A 12,532-nucleotide genomic window follows, 5' to 3' on the forward strand; every position below is an offset into this window, starting at 1 on the left:
GCCTCGCCGCCTTCCTCCGGATTCGCCTCCCTAGCACCTGCCGCGCACGGATCCTTCCCCTGCAAGCTCCAGCCGTCGCCGCCATACTGCATTAAGCCGCCGCGCCGCCCCCAGCCGCTCGAGCAGCCGCGTTGACCCGATTTCAAAAGTTGTGCTCGAGCGTCGTCTACGTTCAACGTAAAGGATCGCAGGTTGAATACTAAAAAGTGTAGGGGCTTTTTGTAAGAACGAAACGTTTTCTCTGGATGCCACTAAAACAGGGATGCGGGTTGGTTTCCTGTAAACCGAGAGGCTTTTTTTGCAAAACAATCACGAGAGACGACCAGAAGCAATAGCTGGTTTATTAGTAGGTAAATATAAGCTAGGATTCATTGCCATAAAGAAAAGAAACTCGTACGAATTTGTTTTTCTGTTCAAACAGATGATCCTTTTTTTTAAATATCCCACCGAAACAAAAACGATATCTAGGTGCTTCACAGCAGCAACGCTAAAAAATTGGTTACAGCACTAACGCTGACCTGCGGCCCCCTGCACCTTCGCTGGGCCCGCTGCCTCCCCTCCAAATCTCCAATGATGGATCCGTTGTCCCGCCGTTAAAATCCGCCTCTAGCGCAGTTACAGCAGAGCACCGTCCCCGTCCCCGTCCCCGCGGCCGCCGCCTCCTCCCTCGCGCCCCTCTCCCTGCCTCCTTGTACGCCCCCGCCAACGTCTCACCACCGTACACCGGCACCCGCATTGCTCGAGCTCCACGCACGAGCGCCCGCCATTAACTATTCAAGCTTCACTTCGCTCTGTAATCTCTCTGTAAGATCGAGGCAGAGCTAGCGTACGCAGCAAAGCGAAGCGCGCGAGTGTGCTAAGTCTAACTAACTCTGGCCGGGCGCTGCTGCCGGGTGACGGGATGAGTACGCTACCAGGGGCGTGGCATGTCGCGGCGGCGTGGGAGCAGGTCCGCGGCCCGGTGATCGTGCCGCTGCTGCGCGCGTCCGTGCTGCTCTGCCTCGCCATGTCCGCGATGCTGTTCGCGGAGAAGGTGTACATGGCCGTGGTCGTCCTCGCGGTGCGGCTGCTGGGCCGCCGTCCCGAGCGGCAATACCAGTGGGAACCCATGGGCGACGACGACCCCGAGCTCGGCAGCGCTGCCTACCCCATGGTCCTCGTCCAGATCCCCATGTACAACGAGCGCGAGGTGAGCACTGTCCAGCCGCACGGCGGTGCATTGCGTAGACAGCGCACCCTTGCCAGCCTCGTCTGCTATGGACCTATGGTGTCGTCTGTAATTAGAACTGAACTTGCAGGTGTACCAGTTGTCGATCGGTGCGGCGTGCGGGCTCTCCTGGCCGTCCGATCGGATCGTCGTCCAGGTGCTCGATGACTCCACAGATCCCGTCATCAAGGTAAAATCATTGAGGCTATGATGTTCACGGGGCACGATCACGTCGTATACAACAGCTTCCCTGTCTATTTTGTCCTGACAAGCAATCTAATTGGGGAAATATCAGCAATTTAATACTCCTATAAGCTGCTTGCTTCCAACCCGGTGAGCTTGTCATCAGAGTATTACCATGGCAGGGTTAGGCATATTATTAGAGAGAGGGGCGCCTTGGAGCTTTGAACTTGGTTGACATCTTTGCTTGCATGTCCTCGGGCAGTGGCGTGGCACAATTACACTGTATGTGCCCGATGGAACTCTGATTTATTCATGTGAGTGTGCAGGAGCTGGTGCAGGTGGAGTGCCGGCGCTGGGCGAGGAAGGGCGTGAACATCAAGTACGAGATCCGGGACAACCGGCGCGGGTACAAGGCCGGCGCACTCAAGGAAGGCATGAAGCACGGCTACGTCAAGGACTGCGACTTGGTGGCCATCTTCGACGCCGACTTCCAGCCGGAGCCCGACTTCCTGTGGCGCGCCGTCCCCTTCCTCGTCCACAACCCCGACATCGCCCTCGTCCAGGCTTGCTGGAAATTCGGTACGTACACTTAGCACCATGCAGTGATCTCAGATTCAATTAGATTAGTACAGCACGAGGACAGGTTCAACAAAAGGGAGCAAGCTTTACAAGGGCCCGGAGAGAGCAAATCACACAATCAGCAATGATTTGCACCGCTTTTATTGTAACTATAGATTTCTGAATTGCTTACGCATAAGTGCCACTTCCTTTAAAAGGAAACATATGTCAGTATCGTTGGCTGGGCTACTGGACAGTGTGCTTTAGCAATGGCATATGATGTTTTTGCTAGATAGTACTCCCTCAATTACTTGTCTTTGTTAGATACATCCTTATCCGCAAAAATCAAATGTGTTAGATACATGATACATCCGGTATCTAGACAAATATAAGACAACTAATTTGGGACGGAGGTAATACTTGGTACTACTGCTTGTTTTGGTCGAAACTCTTCTGCATTCCGAATTTCCGATGACATTTCTCTTGTTGTTGCCGCTGCTTCTGTGGGAACAGTGAATGCAGATGAATGCTTGATGACAAGGATGCAGGAGATGTCCTTGGACTATCACTTTAAGGTGGAGCAAGAAGTGGGCTCCTCGACCTATGCCTTCTTTGGATTCAATGGTAAACCTGATCTCCACTTTTTTCTCTTGTGGGGTATTCTTTGTGTTTCTTTTTTTTTTTTGAATAGATACTAATTTTTTTAATAGAGTGTTCCTTTTTATCATTTCCCTTATTCCGTCTCCTTTTCTTCTATAGAAATATCTCTGTGTTCCTTCCTTCCCCTGTTTCCAGTTAATAGTAGGTCAATCTGCTTCCTAGACTTTGCAGAAACAAATAGCATGGCACCAAATCACATCCTCACAAAATTATAGGAAATTTTATAATTCTACCTTTTGCTTTCTCTGTCCAATGTAGAACGGATAGCTCTTTCAGAAAAATAATACTGCGAAACAAGAGGCAGAAGGGTAGTGCACTAGTACACGCACAGTCAAAACCCATCAGAGTTACAGTTGCACAAACGACTTTGATGTTGAGCAGTTCTAAATCCGAAAAAGATGGGGACAAAGCCTGAAGGTCGATTAGGATAACAAAATCGCAATCAGATCAGAGTTATCACTAGAAATATTTTGCTGGAGTTATGATCAGGAAAATAATTGTTGAACAGGAACCGCTGGTGTGTGGCGCATATCTACTCTGAACGAGGCAGGTGGCTGGAAGGACCGAACCACAGTTGAAGACATGGACCTGGCAGTCCGAGCCAGTCTCAAGGGATGGAAATTTGTGTATCTTGGTGATCTCAAGGTAAATATGCACCATTAACCTATAAGTTCATGCAAAACATTAGAGCATCATTCGATTGCTTAATGTATATGTGAATTTCTATGAAGGTCCAAATAAATGTAGAAGGAACCATGTGCTGAACTTATAATCATGGTTTCCAGGTAAAAAATGAGCTCCCAAGTACGTTCAAAGCATTTCGGTACCAGCAACATAGATGGTCGTGCGGGCCCGCAAATCTGTTCAGAAAAATGGTGATGGAGATCATCAGAAATAAGGTCACTTGCGCCAAGCTATATTTTGGAAGAAAAAAAATTGTACATGTAGAATCTACTTACTAACCAGCTATATATTGATCTTGATGCAGAAAGTGACTCTTTGGAAGAAAATCCATGTCGTCTACAGCTTCTTCTTGGTGCGCAAGGTTGTCGCGCACATTGTGACCTTTGTGTTCTATTGCCTTGTTATCCCGGCCACGGTCTTAGTTCCCGAGGTTGAGGTACCAAAGTGGGGTTGTGTCTATATTCCAACTATTATCACCCTTCTCAATGCTGTTGGGACTCCAAGGTGCCAATCATCTAAACATCTATGCAATTTGTTTAAAAGTTGATGAACCTACACCTACTCACTTCTGGGATAGAGACACATGCATATTAACATGAGAAATCATCAAATGGTGCAGGTCTGTTCACTTAGTTGTCTTTTGGGTACTATTTGAGAATGTCATGTCATTGCATAGAGCAAAGGCCACCTTCATCGGTCTATTGGAAGTGGGCACAGTGAACGAATGGGTGGTAACCGAAAAGCTTGGTGATACTCTGAAGGCTAAAATGCCAAGTAAAGCTTTGAGAAAACTGAGAATGAGGATAGGAGAAAGGTACACAATGATAATTTCCTTAATTCATGTGCATTTCTTGATTCTCCTATCTAAACTATAATACGGAATCAGGTTGCATCTTTGGGAGCTTGGTGTTGCAGCCTACCTCTTCCTTTGCGGGTGCTACGACATATCATTTGGGAACAATCGTTACTTCATCTTTCTCTTTATGCAATCCATTGCATTCTTCATCGTCGGTGTGGGCTATGTCGGGACATTTGTTGCACAATGATTATATCTGTCCCGAGTTCACCATGTCTTCGATGATTTCAAGTTTCATGGTATATAATCCATTTGAAAGATAAGATCAAGAAACCTTCTCTTGAGTGCAATATTCTCTGAAAAAGAATGCAACATTGTAGGAGTACTGCAGCACAACACATAGGTATATGGGTGTGTTTTAGCTGCTAGGAATGTGCTATGACATGCATGTGATTGGTGACGATCAAGCAGGCTGTTTTAGGTCTCTACGTCACTGTTTCAGAAAGATAGGATTCTGTTTTTAAGTTTCGCCATTTGTCTAAACAGAGATGCAAGAAAAAGTTCCTCCTTTCATTGTTAAGGAAAGTAAAGTGCCTGGTGCCTCCTCACCTTTGTCACGCATCTTCACTTATCTCTTTTATCCTTTACCCCTTGTGCATGTTAATTAAGTTAAAAAACAAATGCGTTTGGAAAATTTTCCTTTTAAGGCAACTGTATTTCAGACAGACCTACTAGAATACAAGCATTGTTTGTTGGAGACCAACTGCTCTATCTTTCGTCGAGTTTACCCGACAATAGGAGGGACCAGCAACGGGCACACATGTGGGGTGAACCAGTGCCAGGGTGTGAGCACCACGTGTGTTTTTGGCACTCCCTTCAGTTTGATGATGAGATGAATACTGTGAAATTTGTTGGATTATATTACTGAGCCTTGTGGACGAGTACATGTAGTAGTACAAATTTGAAGGACAAGTAGCCTGTAGATTTGGAGTACAAGTAGATATTTTATCATTTCAATTCTAATCTATCACTAATTTTTAATCTTAGATGGGTACACATCGTTTGTGTCTTTTACCCCCCGTTGTTGTGCTAGCAACAAGGACGATTAACACTGAATAAGCGAAAAGATGAAAAAAGAGGTCTCGTGTGGCTTTGAGCATCATCGTCGCATAGGTCACTATGTGTGTGTGCTTTGGCACTGGTTCCTTCCATGCGGTGCTTGGGCATCCTGCATGTGTTCATGTGTTTGGTTAATTAGTTCAACTTTGTGTAGATCCTGCATCTTATTCCCTAAAAGAAAAGATCTTGCATCTTTTTATACATCAATTTATTTGTCTAAGTTACTTTTTTTAAACATTTTTCTTCAATTTAAGAGCGCTGGAGATAAATAAGGTCCTCCTAAAATTTAACTACGTGATACAACCTATCTGATGATAAGCGAGGTAGGGAAGCAATATATAAAAAGAAATGAAAGAACTCGGATAAGAAATAACCAAGGCACATAGAGACGAAGATGAATCCTGATGTTCACTTTCTTGGAAGGAAGTCAGGCCAACTCCGGATGTCCATTTTGTCCGGATTCTGTCTGTTCGGGCGGTCAAAGGGGCGGCTTCCAGCTTATTCTGTGTTTGCATGGGTAGTGCGCCCAACCGGCAGACGTATTTGGTCTGTCTGGCTAGCGGCAGACAAATGTACATAATTTTTTCCATGCATATGTCTAACTAAAAAGAAAAATTGCATATAGTTACAACCAAATAAATCGCATAGTACCACGATAATAAATAGTTACAATCCAATAAAAATCTCAAAGTATACAACCAAATTTAAATGTCACAAATACATTGAAAGAAAAAGACACGATTCATCTACTAGTTACCAAGGTGAGTCCACATGTGCTCAACCAAGTCATTTTGGAGTTGAATATGTGTATGCCAATCACACATTTCATGATGAAATTGGGTGAACAATGCAAACATTAGCGGTTCTGGGTGCTCAGGCACAATATTTTCACCCTGAAATTGAAACCCCTGACCGAAGATGATGTCATCACGCTCGTCCTCTACGATCATGTTGTGCATGATCATACAAGAAGTCATCACCTCCCAGAGCATCTTGGTGCTTCATGTTCTAGCAGGGTGTCGAATGATAGCCCATCTAGATTGAAGCACACCAAAAGCACGATCCACATCCTTTCTAGCACTCTCTTGTGCTTGGGCAAATGTGTGCCTCTTCTCTCCTACCGGATTGGATATTGTCTTCACAAGAGTTGACCACTGAGGATAGATACCATCAGCTAGGTACTATCCCTTGTTTTAGTGGTGGCCATTGATCTCAGAGTTGACATTTGGGTTGTTGCCTTCTGCAAGCCATGCAAACACTGGAGAGTGTTGAAGCACATTGATGTCATTGTGAGAACCGGCCATGTCGAAAAATGTGGCAAATCCAAAAAACTTGTGAAGCCACAACTTCAAGTATGATAGTGCAATCTTTCATATGCCCCTTGTATTGCCCATGCCAAGCAAATGGACAACTCTTTCACTTCTAGTGCATACAATCTATGCTACCAACCATTCCTGAAAAGCCTCTATCTGCATTGATCGCCAACAACAGGCCTGTATCCACAATATTTGGCTCTCTCACGTACTTAGGGCCAAACACTACTACCACGGCCTTGTAGAACTTGTACAATGATGTGAGACATGTGGACTCAGACGTACTCATCCACAAGATCACCGAAAATTCCGTATGCAAGCATATGAATAGCCGCAGTGCATTTATGATATGAGGAGAAGTCAACCTTTCCAAGGGTATCCGCCTTGCACTCAAAGTAATCATCATATGCTACCACTCCCTCCTGAATACGAATGAACATATGTCTTGCCACCCGGAAGCGGCGCCGAAAAAGTTTGCGATTGAAGAGTGGGACATGCACTGAAAGTAATCGGTGAAGAGTAGGCAATGGCCGCTCTCTCTATTGCGGTTCAACACCGGAACATGGCCCGTAATTGACCCCTGAACCCCGGCTACTGCCTAGCAATGTGGTCATTGATGACCAAAATCGCAACCACAAGCTCCTGATCATCCGATGATTAATCGACTGCTAAACAAATGAAGTTTTTGAACAAATACTTATTTCCACTATGCATTGTACCTTGCGGGCAAAGCGTCGAACGCCTTGTGGTCTTGGTGGAGATGCGGCCGGTGAAGAGCACCTAGGCCGTGGAGCACGAGGCAGCGGGCCGGCCTGTCGAAGCGGAAACAAGGACGACACGAGACTGTGGATCGTGAGGCCGACGGTACTAGAGGAGATGGGCAGCGCTGGCGGCCGTGGTTTCTCGTGGACCGGCGGCGCCGAGAAGAGGCCACCAACACTGGCGAAAACTACCTCCAATGCGGCGGTGAGGTGGGGAGTGTGTGGATGAGGGCAACGACCTAGGAAGCGTCCGAGCGACCAGAAAGTGGGCGGCGAGGGGCGGAAGGTTGTCGGGCATGGAGGGGGAGGGGGAATAGCCTAGGTGACGCCGATAGGCGGGCCATAGGGAGGTCAAGAAGGGCGCCACGTGCGTCCGCTTTGTGTTCGCGCGGACACAAACCATGCCCAAATTTGGGCTGCAAATGGGTCGCTGGCAGATGAAAAACAGACGCCCTTCCGTTTGGGTCGCCGCGTTGGGCCGCGGTTTCTGTCGGTTTCGACCCAAACGGAAGCACGCAGATAAAATGGGGTTGTGCGTTGGAGTTGACCTTAGTCACCATTTGAGAGGTGAGGGGAATACCAAGTATCCCCTATGCCACAAAGGCCACCTTCTTCCCACTTAGCCTACTCACACAAAGTAGGATTTCAAAACCTTCACACAATCAGGATAATTTGCACATCAGACTCTCATTGGAAAATCATAGGCCCTAGAAGTCTCCAACCTCCAAAAATAACAAGTTCAGTAAAGAACGAGGAAGGGGGTCACGGTTACACAATGGGATTATCGATCTAGGGTTCCTCTTTGAATCCCCACAAAAAGATTCAAGTTTGTGTGGGTGGGAAGAGGGCCAAAACTTTTGGAAGCTTAACAGGGTGGGGGAGGGGGTGGGTGGGTTATATAATCACACTTTATATCCGATTGTTATGACACCACACACAACTAGATTTTTCTACATCATTTCCACTTCAAACTTTTATTTGTTTAATACATTGGAAGTCCCATGCTCAAATTTGAGATTATTCTGGGTTTAGTAAATATATATTTTCAACCATTTTTCTCACTTACGATATGTGTGGCGGGCAATAGAGTATGCCCGCCACTGCTAACTTTTAAAAAATTTAGATAATTTTGGCGCGGGTTACTGAAATATTGTTGTGGTGCACAAGCTTTTTGCTTACCACTGGTGCATGAAAAACTAGTGGCAGGCACATGTTTGTCGTCCGCCACTGCTGCTTTTATCCGTTGTCCACATAGCAGAGACAGGGAACCTTTTTTACCCTTGCTACTTTTTCAGAATAGCAGTGGTCACGTAAATTGAGTCCACGTATAAGACTTTTTCTAGTAGTGTGATTTAAATCGAGGCGGGTAATGGACCATTTGATTTCAATTGGGTGGAGTATTATTGTTGGCGGGAATGTCCATTTGTTATCAAACTTTTCACTTTTACACATACGCAGCCGAGGCGCGATGCCTCTCGTGAATGCGAATGCGCCGGCGACGCCGCCGCCCTGATCTCCTAGCTCGGGCCTCCTCTCACCTGCACCATCCTGATCTGGCAGCTCTCCACACCTTCTCTCAGTCCACGTGCTTCTCCTTGCGGGGTGGCGCCATGCCTGTCCATCCTCGACCTTGGCCCACATCCGCGTCAGCCGCTCCAACCATGCCGTGCACCGGCTCGCCGCCGCCCGCTGCTCTAGCTCTAGACACCGCTCTCGCCACTGCCATCCTCGCCTCCCGCCGCTCCGACCCAGCCGCCCATGGGCGGAGGGTTACTCGTACGCTCCTCGGGAAGGAGGCAACAACGTCTATGCTAACAACAGCGCCCTCCGCTCCCGCTCCTCCTGATGGCGTGGCCTTCATCCTACCACCGTCGTCCCTAGCAGCGCCCATCTCCGACTCATCCTTGGCAGTGCCCGTGTTTGACTCATCCCCGACAGCGACCCATCTTCCTCTGGAGCTCACCTCATCGCTGCTCTGATGCTCGCCCCGTCCTTGTGACGACCGTGAGCTTGGATAGGGGGTGGCCTGTATCCTGGGCCTCCCTCGCTGATGAGCATGTCGATGATGGGGACGAGAAGGAGTTGGCCACGTTGACGCCGCTGGCGCCAAAAGCTCTCTGCTGGCTGAGCCGTGTGTGATGCATGAGGAGGAGGCGAGTGGAGGATGGCAAGAGGTGTTGCCTCGGCGCGGTCGGCGCCGTCCCGCGTCTCCAACAGCTGCATTGCCCCCTCGTCCTATTCCGGCTTGCCTCTTTGGTAGGTGTTGCAGATGTCATGCTCTTGGGCACCAAGCGATGAAGGGAATGTACAATGGTGGCATATGGATACATATGCCCCATGACAAAAAGTAGTTTGAGGGACCTATATTTATTTCTTCTTCCCAATGCAAGCTATAACTAGTGGGCCTCATTAATAAATAGAAAATAAAGACTCTAATATACATGTATCTCTACTTTTCAATCCAACCTTTTCAGCTTTTGACAACGGACCACACCTTTTCTCTCCAAGCACCCGCCTTCTGCAGAGGATCCCGCTTCTCTATCCGAACCTACTTTACCTGATATCCGATCATACATGGCATGCGAGGCATCACCCTGGGGCTATGCATTGTACATGCCCTTGAAGAGATCCGTTGAGGTGCTCCTGCTGTTTGGAGAAGAAACACTGGGTGTGTGGATGTCGCGATGCTTGGCATCCATTCAGCTCACTAGCATGCCTTGCCATGCGACCACTGTCTCGCCTCGCCACCGAGCATTGCTGAGCTCCAACTCCTTGTGGGGGTCTAATGGAATCCCCTCTCTCCTCCAAGGTGCTTCATCACAGGTCTTAGGCATCGGCCATTTCTGCTCACGTTGACTTGGCAACCCCATCCGTTGTACTGATGCAGTCCACTCTAGCAGCCCGAGCTGCTGGTGCGCATTGGGAGCTTTCTGTTGGGGATTGCTGCAGAAATTAAAAAATTTCTACGCATCACCAAGATCAATCTATGGAGTTTACTAGCAACGAGAGGGGAGGAGTGCATCTACATACCCTTGTAGATCGCGAGCGGAAGAGTTCAAGAGAACGGGGTTGATGGAGTCGTACTCGTCGTGATCCAAATCACCGATGATCCTAGCGCCGAACGGACGGCACCTCCGCGTTCAACACACGTACGGAGCGGAGACGTCTCCTCCTTCTTGATCCAGCAAGGGGGAAGGAGAAGTTGATGGAGATCCAGCAGCACGACGGCGTGGTGGTGGAAGCAGCGGGATTCCAGCAGGGCTTCGCCAAGCGCTACTAGAGGAGGAAGAGGTGTCACGGGAGGGAGAGGGAGGCGCCAGGGCTTAGGGTACGGCTGCCCTCCCTCCCCTCCACTATATATAAGGGCTGGGGGCGCATGCCCCCTTTGGAGATCACATCTAGAGGGGGGCGGCGGCCCCTCGGGGGGCAACGGCCCCCTAGGGTTTCCAACCCTAGGCGCCTTGGGCCCTTGGGTGGGGCGCACCAGCCCACCAGGGGCTGGTTCCCATGCCACTTCAGCCCATGGGGCCCTCCGGGATAGGTGGCCCCACCCGGTGGACCCCCGGGACCCTTCCGGTGGTCCCGGTACAATACCGGTGACCCCCGAAACTCTCCCGGTGGCCGAAACTGGACTTCCTATATATAAATCTATACCTCCGGACCATTCCGGAACTCCTCGTGACATCCGGGATCTCATCCGGGACTCCGAACAACTTTCGGTTAACCGCATACTAATATCTCTACAACTCTAGCGTCACCGAACCTTAAGTGTGTAGACCCTACGGGTTCGGGAGACACGTAGACATGATCGAGACAACTCTCCGGTCAATAACCAACAGCGGGATCTGGATACCCATGTTGGCTCCCACATGCTCCACGATAATCTCATCGGATGAACCACGATGTCGAGGATTCAAGCAATCCCGTATACAATTCCCTTTGTCAATCGGTACGTTACTTGCCCGAGATTCGATCGTCGGTATCCCAATACCTCGTTCAATCTTGTTACCGGCAAGTCACTTTACTCGTTCCGTAATGCATGATCCCGTGACTAACTACTTAGTCACATTGAGCTCATTATGATGATGCATTACCGAGTGGGCCCAGAGATACCTCTCCGTCATACGGAGTGACAAATCCCAGTCTCGATCCGTGCCAACCCAACAGACACTTTCGGAGATACCTGTAGTGCACCTTTATAGCCACCCAGTTACGTTGTGACGTTTGGTACACCCAAAGCATTCCTACGGTATCCGGGAGTTGCACGATCTCATGGTCTAAGGAGATGATACTTGACATTAGAAAAGCTTTAGCAAACGAACTACACGATCTAGTGCTATGCTTAGGATTGGGTCTTGTCCATCACATCATTCTCCTAATGATGTGATCCCATTATCAATGACATCCAATGTCCATGGTCAGGAAACCGTAACCATCTATTGATCAACGAGCTAGTCAACTAGAGGCTCACTAGGGACATGTTATGGTCTATGTGTTCACACATGTATTACGATTTCCGGATAACACAATTATAGCATGAACAATAGACAATTATCATGAACAAGGAAATATAATAATAACCATTTTATTATTGCCTCTAGGGCATATTTCCAACAGTCTCCCACTTGCACTAGAGTCAATAATCTAGTTACATTGTGATGAATCGTACACCCATAGAGTTCTGGTGTTGATCATGTTTCGCCCGTGGAAGAGGTTTAGTCAACGGATCTGCGATATTCAAATCCGTATGCACTTTACAAATATCTATGTCTCCATTTTGAACATTTTCACGAATGGAGTTGAAGCGACGCTTGATGTGCCTGGTCTTCTTGTGAAACCTGGGCTCCTTGGCAAGGGCAATAGCTCCAGTGTTGTCACAGAAGAGAGTCATCGGCCCCGATGCATTGGGAATAACTCCTAGGTCAGCAATGAACTCCTTCATCCAGATTGCTTCATGTGCTGCCTCCGAGGCTGCCATGTACTCCGCTTCACATGTAGATCCCGCCACGACGCTTTGCTTGCAACTGCACCAGCTGACTGCCCCACCATTCAAAATATACACGTATCCGGTTTGTGACTTAGAGTCATCCAGATCTGTGTCGAAGCTAGCATCGACGTAACCCTTTACGACGGGCTCTTCGTCACCTCCATAAACGAGAAACATATCCTTAGTCCTTTTCAGGTACTTCAGGATGTTCTTGACCGCTGTCCAGTGTTCCATGCCGGGATTACTTTGGTACCTTCCTACCAA

General features: G+C 48.3%; 1 protein-coding gene across 1 annotated transcript; it reads left to right on the top strand.

Moving 5' to 3' along the window:
• Positions 1-991: 991 nt before the first annotated feature.
• On the top strand, positions 992-4,338 carry LOC109774242 (probable glucomannan 4-beta-mannosyltransferase 9). Its single transcript, XM_073504312.1, has 9 exons — positions 992-1,189; positions 1,299-1,397; positions 1,717-1,969; positions 2,462-2,572; positions 3,117-3,253; positions 3,394-3,507; positions 3,597-3,796; positions 3,912-4,106; positions 4,179-4,338. Exons 1-9 carry the CDS (start codon positions 1,007-1,009, stop codon positions 4,336-4,338), a joined length of 1,452 nt encoding a protein of 483 aa, XP_073360413.1. The 5' UTR covers positions 992-1,006.
• Positions 4,339-12,532: the final 8,194 nt, after the last annotated feature.

Source organism: Aegilops tauschii, chromosome 7, assembly GCF_002575655.3.
Source record: "Aegilops tauschii subsp. strangulata cultivar AL8/78 chromosome 7, Aet v6.0, whole genome shotgun sequence".
Lineage (NCBI taxonomy): Eukaryota > Viridiplantae > Streptophyta > Magnoliopsida > Poales > Poaceae > Aegilops > Aegilops tauschii.